The 19081-nt window shown below is 38.3% G+C and overlaps 1 protein-coding gene across 1 annotated transcript; it reads left to right on the top strand.

The window, feature by feature from the left end:
- Nucleotides 1–680: 680 nt before the first annotated feature.
- Nucleotides 681–16497, top strand: LOC306878947 (centrosomal protein of 170 kDa-like; the record flags this gene model as incomplete). The annotated part of the gene is made up of 18 exons (XM_079431573.1): nt 681–785; nt 1224–1313; nt 1408–1505; nt 1681–1732; nt 2240–2393; nt 2467–2604; nt 2781–3254; nt 5410–5795; nt 5937–6065; nt 6445–6580; nt 6663–8030; nt 8126–8369; nt 9809–9914; nt 10857–10994; nt 11588–11676; nt 12014–12107; nt 13054–13105; nt 14136–16497. The coding sequence occupies 18 exons, from the start codon at nt 681–683 to the stop codon at nt 14372–14374; spliced, it is 4092 nt and encodes a 1363-aa protein (XP_079287699.1). The 3' UTR covers nt 14375–16497.
- Between the last annotated feature and the right edge of the window lie 2584 nt (nt 16498–19081).

Below are 19081 nucleotides of genomic sequence, written 5' to 3'. Positions count from 1 at the left end.
ACTGATTCAAACGATTCAGACCGATTTGGTGAACTGGCTCAAGATTCACTTGAGAAGAAGTGGTTCAAAAGAACTCGTTCACAAACAGGACATCACGAATGAGGCCTTGATTCTAGACAAACAACAGGCGATGTGATTGATGAAATATTGTTTGGGAAAATGATTCTCGGGGTGGTTTTGTTACTAAGCACTTTGTTATTGGTATAAGCACCACTAATTTTAGTTTCTCTTCATGCCCCTTCTGGTTGAAAAACATTTATAACTGCTCAAAATATTGAAAGCCTTAAAGAAGAGAGAGGTGCATTGTTTAAGTTGTTAGAGGAGTCAGCTGCTTGTCTGGTGCATGGGCAATAGATTATCCAATTTTTTCAGGAATGGAGGAACTCACTTCCACGGAGTGTATTTAGCCTCATGGTCTACTCTTTAAATAAAACAAACTCATGAAAAGCATTGCTTATGCTAGGCTCCATTATGGTCTTATAGTTAAGACTAGGCTCATAGTTGATGGTGTTGGCGTTGTACAGTAGATACATTACTTTATTTCCTCTATATTCACCTAAAGCAAGTTGAGTTGTTGAATTCATTTACTGGTCAATGTTGGCAACGGTTCTTCTATGACCTGTCAACAGAATGACCTAAAGAGAGATCAGGAGGAAAAGAGGAGGCTTGGTTAAGTCAAGATGAGTTTGACATCCTGGTTCTTGGTGAGTGGTGTGGGAACAAGGCACCGCCTTCCCCGGGAAATGATCTTCGTGGGACGGGATGACTGTGAGCTTATGCTACAGGTAACTTGATCACTGTTACTCATACACAAGCAGGAAAATCATGTCATTGTCCCTTCAAAGTTAGAGTCAGCTCTCCCTGGATCTATAACTGTGCAGTGTGTGTGTAGTACACTTTGGTGTCACCCATGACTTTTGTGTTCTGAAGCTTTTATCTAACATATCACATTATCTAAGATAAATTTAACATACCATGGAAAACCAATCAAATGTGTCATGCACTTCCAATCAATCTTGTTACTAAAACAATTTTTCTTTAATTTATGAGAAAACTGATGCCAAACAAGTTAATTGATCACTTATTTTAGACTCTACACTTGCGTAAAGTGCCATGCAGTAATTTGCTCAAACATAATTTCCTTCAGCCAACCAGCATCCACTAATCTGTTATACAGCGAATTATTTCTTCACATAATTCATTTTATTTTCTTTAAATTCCAGTCTCGTAGTGTAGACAAGCAGCACGCTGTCATCAATTATGAAGAAGCTACGGATGAACATAAAGTTAAAGACCTGGGCAGCTTGAATGGGGTGAGAAATGTGTCCATTCATAATAGATATTAGTTTAGTCTTCGCTGGTATGATGGAAAGCATATGGTGAAAGCTGACCTTTTCTCTTCTGTAGACATTTGTTAATGATGTGCGTGTACAGGAACATCAGTATATTACTTTGAAAATGGATGACAAGCTACGGTTTGGCTATGATATCCTTTCATGTGCAAAGTAAATCACATTTTGATTGTTTGGTTTGATTTGTTACACAATACAACATATTGGCTATGCAAAGACAAAAGTATATAGTGTACTATGTAATAATGATTGGACCAATTCTATTGATGCATTTGCATTACTATATACTGTATATATTGTTTTCTCCTTAACCCAACTTACATACCAGCCTATTTACCGTTGTGCGTGGGGAGTTACATGTCCCAGAGGAAGCACTGAAGGTAATAAAAATGCAGTAATACAGAAGCATTCAAAAATTTGGGGTTTAAGTTCAAGAAATTAATAGCTTTATTCTGCATGGATGCATTAAACTGTTCCAAAGTGGCATTAAGACATTTATAATATTCAAAAGGGGGTGTTTAATTTTTTTTTATATAAATTTAAGAAAATCATCAGAAAATGTATCACAGTTTCCACAAAAATATTAAGCAGCACAACTGTTTTCAGCATTGATATGTTTCTTGAGCATCAAATCAGCATTTTAGAATGATTTCTGAAGGATCATGTGACACTAAAGACTTGAGCAATAATGCTGAGATTTATCTTTGCCATCAAAAGAATCAATTGCATTTTAAAATATATTAAAATGCAAAATAGTTTAAAACATTTTTTACAGACTCAAGGCTTGATATGATGATCTCTGTTAAATTGTGATTAATATGAGTCAGGCCTATAGGACAGTATCTAATATTCTGTCTTGACTTCCTTACTTTCACCTTCACGGACAGCACGAAAAGTTCACCAGTCAGCTTCAGCTAACCAAGAAGCCTTCGCCTTCAGGGGAAACCACTAAAAGCCCAGAGGTCAAAGGGGCAGAGGGAGGAAAAGATGCTGAGGCTAGACCTTCAGAACCACCACCAAAACCAGAAGAGAAAGTGCCAGGTGAGTAGAAGATGGGTTGTATGTGAGTTTACAAATAGTTACACGTAGCTTAACAAACTCAAAATTTCAACAGGAGACATAGCTGTGCTCCACAGAGGAACCCCCCTTTATGGACAGCCATCTTGGTGGGGTGACGGGGACGCAGATGATGAAAATTCTGGGAAGCACGATGCAAAGGCCTCTGAACAAAAACAAGCTAGATGTGAAGAAGGTAAGATACACTCTCAAAAATATGCACCTTTTAGGGGTACATATGGCACAAAGGTGCACCATTTGAAAAGGTACTGGCCCAGTGACAGCATTTGTACCGTTTTCTGAGAGTGTACATTGTTGTCAAGTTAATTTGGTCAGAGTTCATGAATTTGACTTTACTATGCGTTCATGCAGGCCGTAAGGACACTGAAACAAAGCCGCAGGTAGGGCCAGGATCTACAACGCAGAACTTAGGGACCCAGGAACCAAGCTACTTTGAGATCCCCTGTAAGGAGGCTCCACCAGTAGGGGGAGACACAGGCGAAAGCCTCCCTACTAGTTTAGAGGCAGTTGCCTCAGCTTCCACAATCCCTGCGTCGGAGGGCGGAGCCCATGGACATGCCTCTTTCACTATAGAATTTGACACAGTGGCTTCGGGGAAGGGCAAAGAGCGAAATTCAAAGGGATCTCAAGACCATCGACAGCGGCCGAAAACGGGGGCAGGGGAGGAGCTGAGTGCCTTGCAGGCTGCCATGGTGGCAGCAGAGGTAAAGGTGGCAGACTGGCTGGCACAGAATGAGCTGCCACTGGCTCGCTCTGAATCCGTTGCTGAAGATGATGGAGACAGCGTGAAGAGTGATGTGCCGGTTCAGCTGAGGAGTCTTAGAGGTAAGGTAAAGGAGTGAGGAGTTACTGTTGAGTCTATTCGTATGATGCTGTGTTTAAGGGTCAGAAATGAATAATAAAAGTATCTAGATCAGGGCTATTCAACTGGCGGCCTGTGGGCCTAATCCGGCCTGCCAATCATCTTCATCCGGCCCGAGGAAGAGTATGCAGGTTGCACATTCGCCTTGAATTGTTCTTGCACTAATTAGTTTGTTCACAAGGTGGCAACACTGGCCCGGGCCAGCCAAAAAGAAAAGGGAGAGACGCAATTACATCAATCTACCGGAGACCGCAACATCAATAGATGGCAGTTTTGACAAGCGCTTATGTGAGGGAGTTATGAGATACCCACAATTCTAACATTAGTTTAAACAAGTTTAAAGACAGTGTTATCGGTCATAACTTCTGGCGATAAATTGTGCCGACACTGGACGAAGATTTTTATCAAAGCAGGAAGTATAGTTTGAAAATCTGCATGTTTGGCTGTACTCATATGCTTCAGACAAGTGCACCAGCGCTTCAATGGACAAAACCACACACAATGATGTAAAAATACGTGGTTTTGGCGAGTTACCTCATAAACACAGTCTTAAATCAGTTATAAAATCCCAATTGAAAATTGGATATGTGTCACATCTGCGTCATGTGCATCAGGTTTTATTAAAGAAACAGTGCTGCTTTTAAAGTGAAACCTGCTGCAGTCTGTGATTGATGTAAATCAAAGAACTAAAGAAAAAGAGAAATCACTTGACTGCTCTGCTTGCTGATTAACTTTTGTTGCTTGAATAAAGAATAGTCAATATTGCTTATGCATACAATTTATAGTTTGTGAAGATTGTTTTAAGTTCACTTATAAAAAGTTGTTATATTTTTCAAAGCCTATTAAATGTTAAAAAATAATATCATAACATTTCATTTATACTGTAATAATTAATGGCTATAAATAAAGGAAAAGATAGATTTAATAGAGACAACAGTAACATTATTTGTTTCAATGATACTTCGTTAATAATAGGCTAGTAAAAAGATGTCATTAAAAACATATTTAAAATATACAATCTTTATGTTGTGTCTATATTCATTTGGAAGTTCAGTGTGAAAATATGACAACACAAATATATTAATATGCATTTAGTCACATTTTTTAAATTAATTACAGAAAAAATGTGTGATTATTTTTTTTTTAATTGAATGGCAGACAGCACTAATGTTAACCTTTTATAGATGTTACTGTTGGTAATATTAGTTTATTTTAATGCTGAATATGCATTTAAATTTAATTTCCAATTGTATAGGCCCCCCAGAAAAAGATTGGGATGGCCCCCGACCCCCTTGGCCCCCTTCAAATGTTCAATTCGATAATCCAGCCCCCAAATGAAGTTAATTGAATAGCCCTGATCTAAATGTTTTAAAACACATATTTCAAGGCAAAAAGTAACAACAAAAAAATCAAATATGATGAATTTTAAATATAATACGTAACATAATGTTGTTACTTGTTGGTTTCTGTTTAGTTCCTGTCTGACCTTATTTGGTATTTCCTGTTCTCGTTTTGTTAATCTTTGTTTATTTATATCACCTGTTTTAATCAATCATCTGTTTTGCTCCTTTGTTTCCGTTCCTTTATAAGTCCTCAGTTCTCCCCTTATCTTTTTTCTTGGTTTAATATTATTTCAATGGAAATTCGTGTATTGATGACAATTACTAAAGAGTCCTTTCATCTACTCCTTTGTCGTGCGCCAGTTACTACAACCACTTTCCGTCACAACTGTACATAAATGTCATTACCTTATCTAATGAGTTGCACCACATGACATTTTACAATTGGAAATAACCTTGTCTTACCATTAAAAAAAGTCTAATTATCTGATACACTGTAAAAAATTATTGTAAAAAGACTGTAAAAATGTTACAGTAAAAACCTGTTAATTGGTTAACAGTAAGTTTCCATGGTGAATAACTGTAATTACATTTAATGTAATTTTACAGCACGATACTGTTAAAATTACGGTTTTTGGAAGTGAAAAAGAACAAGTCATTGTATAATATAATATTTTTGAATGACGAAATGCCTTCTGGACGCTATTGCCTGCAGTCACAAGCGATTGGTCACTTGCTTTCGACCATCCTTCTATATGTTTCTCTCCCTCTTTTTCAGGCAGTAAACATGAGGATGGCACACAGAGTGACTCAGAGAATGCACTGGGGGAGCAGCTCAGTAGCCGGAGGGCATTCCTGCAGGAGCTTTACCGTGGAAGGCAGGGCGTGCAGAGGACAGAAGGGCCTTTCTGTGGGAGGGAAGATCTCTTCCAGCACAAACCATCATCTGCAGCTAAAAAGATGGCACCAGTAGGAGGTGAAGTTGGCAAAAGAGCTCACCGTTCTTCGCCACAGAAAGCCAACGTGCCCAGAGAGCAAAGCATTGGGTCTCAAGAGACTCCAAATAGGGGACATATAGATGACCAAAGTGATAGAGGGACCTACACCATTGAGCTGGAAAATGGCAATGCTGAGGAGGAAGAGGCCAGGCGTATGATTGATAAGGTAGACCTGCAGAACCTTAGAAATTATGTTTTATTTTATGCTTGAAGATATCAAAATTGATAGACATGGAATACTTTGTAAAATAGCAGTCAGCCAGTTAGTTTCTGATATGCAATAATGATGCTGTGTGCTATGTTTTAGGTTTTTGGGGTGGAAGATAACCAAGCCCTAACAAAACTGCGTTTTCCAAAACACCAGAGAGATAGAGGAACCATCTGTCCAAGATCTGGGGCAATGGAAACCAGACAAGCTGATTATGTCGGTGCAGAGGTATATCAGTAATAACTGGCATACATTTCTGAAGACATTATTAAATCCTTGAAGATATTCTCTAAAGATCATCAATATTAGTTTCAAAAGACGATGTAGTCTTGTTGGCGTCTTGAATAGCCTTGTGGTTAGTGCACTGACATACAGCGCAACTGTGCTCACGGTGACCTGAGTTCAAATCCTGTCTTGTGGTCCTTTGCTGCTCCCCTCTCTCTGCTCAATGCTGTCCTGTCTGAATAAAGGCATAAAAAAACAAAAAACAAAAAAAAAACAGGGACTACATAGTCTTCTTGGAACAACAAAGCTTCCCAAGTTGTTTCAATCATTTATTTCTCAGATTTAAAAAAAACTGAAATTGACTGTCCATTCTTATTTTAAGGTGCTACCAGATGACTTGGTTGTAGTAGGTGGTCCAAGGTGGGTCTCACAGTGGGCTACTCTAGCTGCAAGTCATATACGGACTGATCCTGAGGGATCCGGGGCTGAACCCACCATGCTTTCATCAGATGAAAAAGGTTCAAGGGCTGTCAAACATCTAAAAACACTTTGGTTTTGTATTACAATTAGATTTTTACAAATTTTGTTTTGTTTCAACAGCTGATATCAGTGCATCTGAACGTAAAAGAAGGACCCTCCCGCAGCTCCCCTCTGAAGGCTCTGCTATGGATCCACTGGCTCCTGAGGGCACACGGAGCCAATCCAGGCAGAAAGTCCCTTCATCAGAGAAACAGGATCTAGAACTTCAGGAGAAAGTAGATCAGCTAAATCGAATCTCTAAAACGGGACAAAGAGTTTCAGGAATGACCTCAGCTTGCACAGATGTAGATCGGTCCAGAGTGAACAAGCCAACTCCGCCCAGGATCCAGAGTAAAGTAGGTCAACAAGGAGCTCAAACAAGACAGAACGAGAAGAAACAAGATGATATGAGACGAAAGAAAGTAGATGAGGATCGAGAGAAGAAGCTGCTACTGAGGCAAGAGAGCTTTACAGTGGAGCGGCCGAGTGCTAATGTTCCCCTAGAGCTCATACCTTGCATCGATGGGCCCAGTGCCTCAACCCAGCCCAGGGAAATGGGAGTCATCAATGAGGGCATTGACGCTGCCACCATGCTAAAAGACTCAGAGGCTGTGGCTGCTTTTCTGGAAACCACTTTATCAGACCTTGCAGATCCACCAAGCTACTCCTTGGAGGGGTCTATAACACCGGAATCTGACATTGATACGACAAGCACAGTCAGCCAAGCCGGAGGAGAAGGAGCGCGTAAGACAGCCCAAAGGAAACGATCAGCCGGAGGTCCGGGTCGTGAAACAACCAATAAATACACCAGTGCCACAGAAAGAAAAGGCAAAGCTCAACCCTCTAGTTCCAGGGCTTGGACGTCTCTCGACCTCACAGACGATGACTTAAGCTCTTCTCTTACCCAGGACGCTTCGGTGAAACGACCTCAGGGTCGTGGTCAAAATACCAGCTCTAAGGCAGAGCCAACAAGTGGCAAAACTAGAGGAACAAAGATGACTGTAGCTCCTGCTCCCGCCAGCTCTAAACCAACCACCCTTCCACGGCCCAGACCCACACGGGCTTCCCTTCTTCGCCGTGCACGACTGGGCGAAGCTTCTGACACTGACCTCGCTGATGTCGATCGTATGTCTGTTGCTTCAGAGGCCTCTACCGCCAGTTCTGCATCGAGGCCTTCGGCTGGCCGCAGGACCCTCTCTCGGATTGAAGCACTTGCTCAGCCACGGAGGCCACGTGTGGGCTCTCCTTCAGCTCGGAGTGACTCAGAGGCTACATCAGGCAAGATTAGGGGCTTTGTCCCACGTCCTTCCCCAGAAAGCGCATTGCGGCTTGGTCTCCGCTCTACAGCGGCATCTTCCTCTGTCGCAGTTCCCAGAGCAAGAGCTAACAGCGCTTCCAAACTGCCCGATAAGTGTCCTGGTACTCCATATGTTCAAAGTACACCTGCAGGTCAGATTTTTGGGTAAAATGTACTAGAATGGATAATTATTAGATGAAAATGTTTCAATTAAACAATCTTGTTCTGTTATACGTCTTCCTTACAGCTGGTGGAAAGTGGCGCCGGGTACCAATCGAATACGCTTCTACCTCAGAGGATGAGTATGGCTCCAACCGTCACCCCACTCAACACACTCGCCTGCATCCAATGGCTCCACGGGTGACGCAGCTAGGGGGTTCAGCCCCTGCAACGCCCAGCCCTGGAGGCATCTCCATGTTACGACACCAGTCTAGCAGAGAACAGGATGATTACATGAGAGATTGGACCGCCCACAGTGAGGAAATCGCCAGGTAATAACTAACAGCAAGTGCTGGGCAAGCTACTTAAAAATATATCTACAAAACCACACAAATTTGATAAGCTAAGATGAAGCTAGAACTACCTTCTACTACAATGATAGGCCTACATAAAACGTGATTTGTTCAATTGCCCGTTTATTAAAAAACATGCCCAACAGATGTGTAAAAATATCATATTGCAGTTTGTTGTGCATGTTTGTCTATTGAGGTGATATAGTAATAACAATGTGACATTACCTCACTGTATACGGTCAGAGCAAAACATTTCTACAGGAAGCCAGCATAAAACTCTATTTAAAAGAGTTTTTGTTGGATGTGCATGTGTTTTCTCAGTGTGCAAAAAGTCCTTTACACTACCATTCAAACTTTTGGGGTCAGTAAGATTTGTCATGTTTTGGAAAGACGTTTCTAATGCTCACCAAGCTGCATTTATTGAATCAAAAATACAGTAACTTTTTTTTTAAACATTTTAAAATGGAATTTCAGCAGCCATTACTCAAGTCTTCAGTATCACATGACCCTTCATAAATCATTCTAATATGCTGATTTGGTTCTCATTTTGGTGTCTTGGTTGTGCTGCTTAATATTTTTGTGGAAACAGTGATACATTTTTATCAGGTTTATTTGATGATTAGAAAGCATTTATTTGAAATATAATTTTTTTTTAACATTTTAAACGTCTTTACTGTCACTTTTGTCACACAATTTAACACATCTTTGCTTTTAATGTCTTTAAAAAAATCAGTAACACTTTAAGGCTATTATTTAAATTTGTTACATTAGTTAACTACATTAGTTAGCATGAATTAACAATGAAAAATACTGGCAAAGTATTTATTCATCTCAGTTCATAATATTAATTGCAACATTTACTAATACATTATTAAAATCCAAAGTTGTTTCTGTTAATATTAATTAATGGACCTGAGCTAACATGAACTAACAATGAACAGTTGCACTTTTTAAATTAACGTTAACAAATATGAATAAATACTGTAACAAATGTATTGCTCTATTAGTTGATGCATTAATTAACATTAGCTAATGAACCTTATTGCAAAGTGTTACCAAACAAATCATACTAACCACAAACTTTTGAATAGCAGTGTATGCTGGAACAACTCCAGCTGATTCAAACTCAAACTAATAGCTTGTGTCAGATCTGTAGCCTTGTGGGCAGCGATCCGACATATGGTGCAGCAGCACTGCAGGTCCTTTGCTGATGCTGTTCTTCTCTCTCCTCTCCAACTACCACTAATAGCTTCTTCATCTTTAGCGATGCTACAGCCCATCACTACTTATGCCTTAAAAAGTCCTATCAACTACCTTTGTATTACAGGCAAAATCTACTTTTACTCATAATACAAAAAACTGATCTAGTAAATGATTGATTTAGATCATTAATCTTTGGATTCTTTTGATTGTTACAGAATCAGTCAAGACCTGGCTAAGGATCTGGCCATGTTAGCGCGTGAGATCCATGACGTTGCTGGAGAGATTGACTCCGTTAGTCCTTCCTCTGCTCCCGCAGCTTCAGTAAGAATACAGCAACATCGTTACCAGAGCCTTCGATATTTATATGTACCATTTAATTATTTGGTGCCTGTAGAGGTCTATATCAATACTGTAATGGAGCCGACGAGACGTGAGGCGGGCGGATCCAAGTGCAAGCTTTTATTAGTAAACAGTCAAAACACAGGCAGGGTCAAACAACTGCAAACGGGTATGGCACGGGCAACGCACAAGAGTAATACTAGGGCAAGCATGGATCTTTGATCGGCAAATAATATCCAGAGGGCTTGACAAGAGGGGTAAACCGATAACAGGAGCAGAAGATCAGGAAACAGACAACAAGGCAACAAGAAATTACTAGACTTAGACTAGAACTTCAACTAGAAACTAGGACTGGAAACGTGGACTGGCTCCATAGTGTAGCTATCGCTAGAAGAGTGGGTGTTAAATAGTGTGTATTAGCTTTCAGGTGAGCGTGTGATTGGTACAGCTGTGTATGTGTAATCAGTGCATTCAGTTGTGTATATGTAATCAGTGCAATGGATGATGGGAACTGTAGTCCGGAGTGACATGTAACGGTCTGTGTGGTGTGAGAGTCAATATGATGGAAGAGTGACCTCTGATGGCGAGTGGACAGAAGACCACGAACCGGATTTGTGACAAATACATTTCGACAAGGCTGTGAAGGTCTTTGGTTTTGCATACTGTGCATTGTTCACAGAATTAATTCAATAGTTAATTAAATGTGTGCTGGATGGTTTAAGAGATCATGATTCAATGCTGTTATTTTGAGAATATAGGACAATAATGCATGCATATGGACATGCTTTACCAGTAGTGCATTCAAACGTTGTTTAAATACTGGATTTTTAGATGCATATTTGACGTTTTTAATATAGAAAATAACAAAATATTACTACAGTGTGTAATCAGTGATATAAACGATCATCTTGCTGTCTCTCTCAGGTTGAGGGCCGTGTGTTTGAGGATGTTCTGGGCAGCGCTCCAGAGATTATTGGTCGAGGTGTGGAACTAAGATCTCGCGGTGCTATCAGCAGTCAGGATTCTCGTGCCATCCGCCGCAGGACCTGGAACAGAGAGGAGGTAAATCTTCTGAATCTCAAAAATCTTACAGCTTGTACCCTGTTGGTTAACATCATGATTATATCTGTAATGCTGGGTACACACTAAAAGATTTTTAAAATCTTATAAGATCTTCAAAATGTGATTAGACCACAAACATGAGGACAAAAAAATCCTAGATTTAACCGTTTTGCTCCGATAGTGTGTGGTGTGCCGCGATGTGACAAAGACAGCACACCACACACCAACAGATTTTCAAGTCCAGACTGTGAACACGGGAAATCTCCAAATCTCTGGTCACTCTTAACACACCTCACACCACAGCAATGAGGAATCTGATAAAATACTCTTTAGATCCACTGAGATAATCGGGACATTACCTAGGATTATCGGAAGGGGAGAAATCGGCCCAAAATCAGCCCGATTATCTTGTGTTGTGTACCCAGCATTAGTGGAAGCTCCAATTTATTTTGTCACTTATGTTCCACAAGAGGGTGCTGTGTTTATTTTTTGTTATAACAGAAAGCGGTATCTTGAGAGTCTCTTAATGCATCTTATTTCTTACAGTGACAGCATAACAAAAGTGCCACTCTCTGCTTATTCTGTATTCATAGGGTGTGCTGGACAGTTTGCTGTTGGCATCGGTCTCCCAGCTCTCAGCAAAAATCAAACAAGCCGTTGAAAAGACAGCCAACAAAATCAGGTACACTGCTCTTGCACCCCACAAAATGTGCATAGCTTTAGTTTTCATAAAGACTGTGAATGTAACATGTTAATGTACTATCATCAGTTATTTTTTAAAAACATTATGCAATAATTTTTAATCATTGTGTTTGATTTAAAAACGTAATCAATTGACTGCCCCTTTTTATTTGAATTCTTTGCATTTTATGTGCAAGTTAAAATTGTCTTCAAGGAATATTTGACCTTGAATTTCTTTGACCTTGACTTGATATGTTTTTATTATGTGCAGCATTCATAGTTTTAGTTCTGGAAGGTCTTTTGGAAGGCCACATTTTGAATTATTACTGTTCATGCAGGATTTTATTCAAAGACAAAGACCGAAAGTGGGAGGAGATTGAAAGCAGACTGCAGGCAGAGAATGAGATGCCTCTCCTCAAGACCTCTAATCAGGTGAGAAGGCAGAAGCCACTGATCATCAAACTGAGGAGATCAAATTAAATATTTATTACAAATTAAATATGTATATATTTTTAAATAATCCCAAAAATGAAAGAAAAGTAGGTCATAGGATACGTAAATGTTCCACATTAGTGGAAAGTGTCAAGTACCTCCCTTGTTTGTTATTTTGGATAAAAGTCGTTGTAAGTCATTTTAGGTACAATGAATAAAATGAAAGAAACAACTCATTTAGCCTGAATTGGTTGAGTGTGTTGTAAGTAACATGGTTGCAAATTCAGGCTAATAAATAGAACCCAAATACACACACACAGATATATATATATATATATATAATGTATGTGTGTGTGTGTGTGTGTGTATTTGGGTTCTATTTATTAGCCTGAATTTGCAACCATGTTACATACAACAATATATATATATATATATAAATGTAGAGGTCTGAGCACAGGTGGTGTTGTTTTTTTGGAACAAGATTTATTTTTCATCCATTGACGTTGAAGCTGTCCTGATGTTTTGGTAGATTTCAGAGTTCATATATCACAGCCGCTTCAGCTGAGGATCTCTCAGTTTAATTAGACTGAGCTTTTGACTCATGGTTTGTCACCGTTCAGATTAGGCCTGAGGCGCACCACCTCTGCTCGGTGACAGGCCAGTAAATCTAACGCTGTAATGCAGGCTGGCCTGAACTGAACTCTTGGAACTTCTGAAATGAAGAAGATGTTAAGCAGTGGAGGAGCACAAATGACCACAATGGCCAGAATGGAATATTCTCGAGTTACACTGATTTTAACCAAAATCACCCCAGTGTTATGAAACTGAAATGAAAATCTACAGCTACATTATAAAAAATAAAAAGTTCATAAGTTTTAAAAAGTTAATTTCCTTATATCTAAGTTCTGGCAGCCAATGATGGTCATTTTTATTTGATCACTCGCAGGAGATTTCCTCCATACTCCAGAATCTGAAGAGAGTGGAACGACAGCTGCTAGGTAAGCAGTACTGAGGTGTTCTGTGTGATGTGAAAAAAAGTTTTTTTTTTTCTTCTTTCTTTCTACTTATTAAATATATATAAAGGTAGACTATAATAAAACTTTTCCTTATTTTAAAGTGTTTACTTGAAAGTCTGCTAGTGTGTGATCCTCAATTTTTTTAGTGAATGTTGCCCAGTTTTTCTCTGCAACCATTTACAAAGTCAGCAGGCGTATGATGCGTAGTGTTCTGAAATCTGTTCAGATTTTGAGTCATTCTGTTTATTCCAGCCTTTCGAGAACTTTATTTGGCCTCATTACCAAACCACTAAGTTTTTGTTAACTGTAAAATATTTATTAATAGACAAATAAATAATACCGAAGTTTGGGGTTGGTAAGATTATAGTTTTTGAAAGGAGACTCTTTTTCCCACCAAGAATTTATTTGATCAAAATTACAGTAAAAACAATAATATTGTGAAATATTACAATTTGAAAAAACAGTTTTCTGTTTGAATTCATTTTAAAATGGTAAAACTGAATTTTTAGTAGCCATTACTCCAGTCTTCAGTGTCACACGATCCTTCAGAAATCATTCTATTTTAAGAGTTGCAATGTTTAAAACTAGAAGTATTCATTTCAAATTTCTTAAAAAATAAAAATAAACTTTCTTATGTAGTGTACACATAAGTTTGTTGACTGCTGGTTAATCTGCAATGGTAATGACATTTTTCACTTTTTGGAGAAACGGTAATTTAAAAGTAATAAGTATTTTAATATGTAGCATTTGAGTTTATATACATGATTTACTATGAAGACATATGGACCAGGAAGAAAGATAAAATCTTTATCTTTTTTCTGTATTTTTGTATGCACACTAGTTTATAAAGTACCTGAAGCTGTTAAATACTGTTCTCCATGGAGAGTCTCAATCATAAAAAAAGTATAAATCCAAGGATTATTGTTTGTATGTTTATTATTTGACTGAATGATTAATTGTCCTTGGTTGTCTTAAATAACTATAAAAAATATCTTGAACTTTCAATCCCCAGTGATTGATATAATGGTGGACCCTGATGGCACACTGGATGCTCTGAGCAGTCTGGGTCTGACCAGTCCTCTTATGGCTGAGAACAGAGTTAGTCCTGGCTCACAAGGTCCAGCTGGCAACCAGGCTGTAGACGTATCCACCAGTACGGCAGCACTGCCCTCTGCCTATTCAGAGGTCGCAGAACGAGATATTGGCCTGCAGGAGAGGAGCAAAGAGCAGAGCACTGCCGATCAAAGCTAAATTACTCCGAACAGTTTACACTGAGATCCTGCACTGGTTTCCAAAGGCCAGGTCAACGGTACTTGTATGTGAATAATGTGAGGTATGCTGTAAAACTTCCTATATGGCAATGCATTTAAAAGTTTGCTTCAAAAATTCTATATATCCTTGAACATATTTTCAAGAATTAAAGAAAATATTTTGAAATATCAATCAACTGTAACACCCCATAGCCAGAATTACTGCAGACAAGCATTAAAGATTGTGAGTGTCCGTCTTAAGAATCGGCAGTACTGTAGATGTGCCCAGGAAGATACTGAGCACATGACTGTTGAATAGGAAATGAAATGTGAAAACGTTGCGCTATGATTTACTCAAAATTTAGGTCATGCTGTGTATTGTCAAGTATTGAGCCAAACTCCTTATTCAAAGGGTTCAAAATTAACACTGTCCAAGCATTAAATTGACCAGTTGGGCGGCAACAAAATATGCAATTCAAGTCAAACCATGTACTAAAGAAAACATGTCAGACAACTTTTACCTCAGTGGAGAATTTTCCAACCTAAGTTTATCTAGGATGCATAGAGTTCTTGTTTTTTCCAGAACTCCATGTGGAGACACATATGTGGAATATTTCTCACATTAAGGCACCAAAACTAAGAAGCAAAGTGACACAATGACCTGTGCTGTCTGTCACAAATATGCAATGAAATCCCATTGTCAACAGGCACTATACCAATCAAAAGTTTGGGGTCAGAAAGACATCTTTTGACAGATGTATGCTCACTAAGACTGCATTTATTTGATCAAAATACAGTAAAACATATATAAAATATTACAATATAAAATAACTGTTTTCTGTTGTAATATATTTTAAATTGTAATTTATTCCTTTGATGGCAAAGCTGAATGTTGAGCAGCCATTCATTTAGTCTTCTAGTGTTGCATGATCCTTCAGAAAAAAATAATAATCTATGTGTGGATTTGATTCTCAAGAAACGTTTCTTATTATTAATATATTAATGTTGAAAGCAGTTGTGCTACTTATTATTTTTGTGAAAACTGTTATACATTTTTAAGCATTCGTTTAAAAGAACAGCATTTATTTATACTTTACTGTCACTTTTGATCAATTTAATGCATCCTAGCTTAGTAAAAGTATTAATTTCTTGAAAATAAATACTAATACAACACAAAATCTAATTGACTTCAAACTTTTGAGCATAATAGTGAATATTTGAATAAAAAATAATGCAAACATTTTCCTGTTTACACAGAAGTGAACCAAAAACCAATATTTAACATATTTCAGTCAAAATATTTAAAGCCAAATTCTGGCAAATATTTAATACACCTACTGTGTAATCAGATCTTTAGACATTGAGGTTGACTAACTGAAAATGATCATCTAAAAAACAATATCACAGTTGTTTTGCTGCAGTGAATTTGTGATTTATGAGAACGCTGATATGTCAAGACAAAGCTAAACTGTGTATTACACTGGCCTTTATATTTGATACATTTTTTAATGTTTCTTCTTTTAGAGTCTTAGAAACCGCCCAGTCTAATATGTGAAGTGTAAAAATCAAGCATTCATATTTGGACCAGTCCTTCAATTTGATCTTTAACACTTTGATTATCTTTTGTAAATTTAATCGTAAAACATTCCTCTGCATACATTTCATTACCTAATATTTTAACGTTACTGTTTACCTGTAGTTCTTATAACAGTTGCCATGTTCCTCCGACACCCTCTTCATATATGGGAATATATAATAACCAGTTAGGAATACACAAGTTGTCTCTGCCATGTGATAGCCAATAGGAGGGCCTGGATTTAGCCAGATGTCGATCAAGCTTGTTATGTCACAAAGTGCCCATAATCTGATGATGTAGATGTTAAACATCATGTTATTTTGCACATGCCAATGAATCAACCTGCTCAAATGAGTGTTGTGAACTGGGTACTTTTGACAGATTGAAAAACGGCTCATTTTATGTCAAATGTCTTTGCAGGTCATCTGGTTAGATAGGTAGCATGGTCGTTTTTCTGTCCTCTTAGCTTCCGTCTGCCTCATACCAGTGGTGTTTACACATGAATGTAAAACTAATAATATTGATTTAATAAAGAACTTTCATATCCCTGGACGCTTGATGTCATCATTTATTTATCTAAGATTCACCTTTTTCCTAATTAAAGAATTTTACACACACACACACACACACACACACATGCGCACGGACATGTAGGTAGGGTAGAGTGGGGGAAAATGCCCCCATGGGGTAACCCCAACCCAACCCCCTCCTTACTATTTTCCCAAAATAACCACAAGATAAAGTCAAAATAAATTTGTATTGTAACTATGAACTAGAACAGTAGGGCCTGTAGATAGAGATTGATTTAAAAAAATATAATTGTATTTTTCAGAATTACACAATTGTTTTCCCCAAACATAGTGTGTGGGGTAAAACTGGGAGGCATTTTACTCCACCGTACCCCATCAAAACGCCCCCTTGGCACAAATTAAATTTTTGTTAAAAAATCGAATATGAAAACTCTGGACATTTTTCATACTTGGTTTATAATTTATGCCATTGTCACTAAAACTATAACTTTTCTGAACACATTTAACTTTCACTGAAAAAAATGATAATCCTTAAGGGGGGCGTTTTCCCCCTCTGTACCCTATTTCTGTTTTGCTTGGAACTGTTGCATTAGTTAAAAACTAAGTCCTGTTTGAATGGGTTAGCCCTATAAATACACACACACACACACACACACACACACACACACACACGCACGCACACACACACACACTATACATTCACTTCAAAGATAAGGCAAGACTGATTTGCAATTAAATAGATGAAGACTTTTAAAATAAATTAAGTTTAACATCCCATGAGGCTTTAGTTCAGGTATTGTAGTCCTGATGTAGGCTATTAATCCTCTCTTTTTTTCAGTACAAGCCCTGCATTTGACAGAAGTGCTGGAGCAAAAAAGGATGCTAACTAACTTTTGGAGTAATATCTCAGAGTAAAGCATAGCCCTTATTTTACATTTAAAAAGAGAATTTCCACAGTGTTTGATAATCACGACAAATCATTCAAACAGCATCTCAGAAAGACACATGTCTTCCCGGAGGATTTTGGATGCACAGAGGGAAAGCACATTTACATATTCTGTGCATTTGGTCGATAGGCAGTTATTGCTGAGGGTCTGATTGTGTTTCAGGAGAACAGAGTGGAAAAAAAGTGCTGAGTCATTGGTTTAATTATGCTAACGGACCAAGGGAGGAGGAATTAGTATTCATGGTAGAGAGCATGTGGGAAAGACCACACAGTCTGAAGAAATTGGTCAGAAAGCAAAGTATAAAGCAGAGATCACAGAAAATATTTAAAATAAGCTGATCTTATCTTTTCAAGTCAAACATGACATGAAAATGAATTCCTTTTCTAATACACAACTTACTGTGCCGCCATACAATTTGCTTGTTGAATTTCCTGTTTCACACAATACACCACACAATCGAAGTTGAATTGGTTTTGAATGCAGCTTCATATTGATTTTAAAGCAACTGAGTGTAGTTTTGTCTATTTTTGCGACTTTGGAGCGCCCTACAGTTAAGTGAAATGTATTGTCGTAAAAATAACACTGTCGTATAGTTGTTGCTGTCGTAAAGCAATCCGCACTTTTCGCGGAATTTCGTACCCGCTTACCAAACTTGGAACTCACGTTTTCTCAGGAGCTAATGAAAGAAAGTGAAACCATTCAAAAGTAAGTGTACCATCAGAATGATTTTGAAACTCATATTTCAAGGGGGTATCTTAAATACAGTTGTTTTAAGGCCTGGAAATGATAAATAGCCAACTACTAAAAATCTACTTTTAGACGTCTACGATACTTTTTATGAGTCTTGGTTTTTCTATCAGTAGATTGGTACAAAACGATTTTTCAAGTTGTTGTTATATAGTGATTAGAGTACATTTTACAATAAACTTTTACAACAAAATTTCTTATATGTTGTAATTTCTTTGTATATGTGTGAAATCTTCTGGCATTTTCTGAGTGAAAATTGTCCATACACCAATTTTTGTCAGTGTTGTTTGTTTTTATCTGTTTCTATTGGCAGACTCTGCTTCACAACACTACTGCTGCTTACATTATGAGTTTCATCAGTATTGCATTGACATATTGCTTATCTCAAGGATCATAATAGATTGAAGTACTTCTTTGATCACTGGGGAGAAATGCGCATGAGGCAAACAAGGAAATATGAATCAGTCAAAAGCAATCACAACTGATTTCTCCAGTGTAGAGTTTTATTACAAAATCATTTCCTCTCATCAACCAAAAATACGGATGGGTATTTGTTTTTTGAATGAGTGTACAGCACGCAGGCAGACGGCTGTGAACTTCTGGGTGATGCCAAATGAATACTTTATTGAGTTTGCCCGCAGCACTTCTGACTTAATATGCACTGATGCCTTTTCTTGCGAGTGAGTGTGTTGGACTCACAGATATGCATCAGAGCACCATGAACACACTGAACGGAGGGGAGGGTACCAGGTGCAGGACGTGGGGTCTCTGCATCCACTCCCACACACATTCTCAGTCACTATGCCCACTTAGACTTTGCCAGCCCCTCCCAACAGGACAGGGAGACCCCTTTCTGCCTGTGTGTGGATGAAATCCAAAGAAATCAGGCTCTCTGCAAGACACGGCTC

The sequence above is a fragment of the Barbus barbus genome, assembly GCF_936440315.1.
Source record: "Barbus barbus genome assembly, chromosome: 13".
In the NCBI taxonomy this organism is placed as follows: Eukaryota; Metazoa; Chordata; class Actinopteri; order Cypriniformes; family Cyprinidae; genus Barbus; species Barbus barbus.
This window is presented reverse-complemented; position numbering and strand designations above follow the sequence as displayed.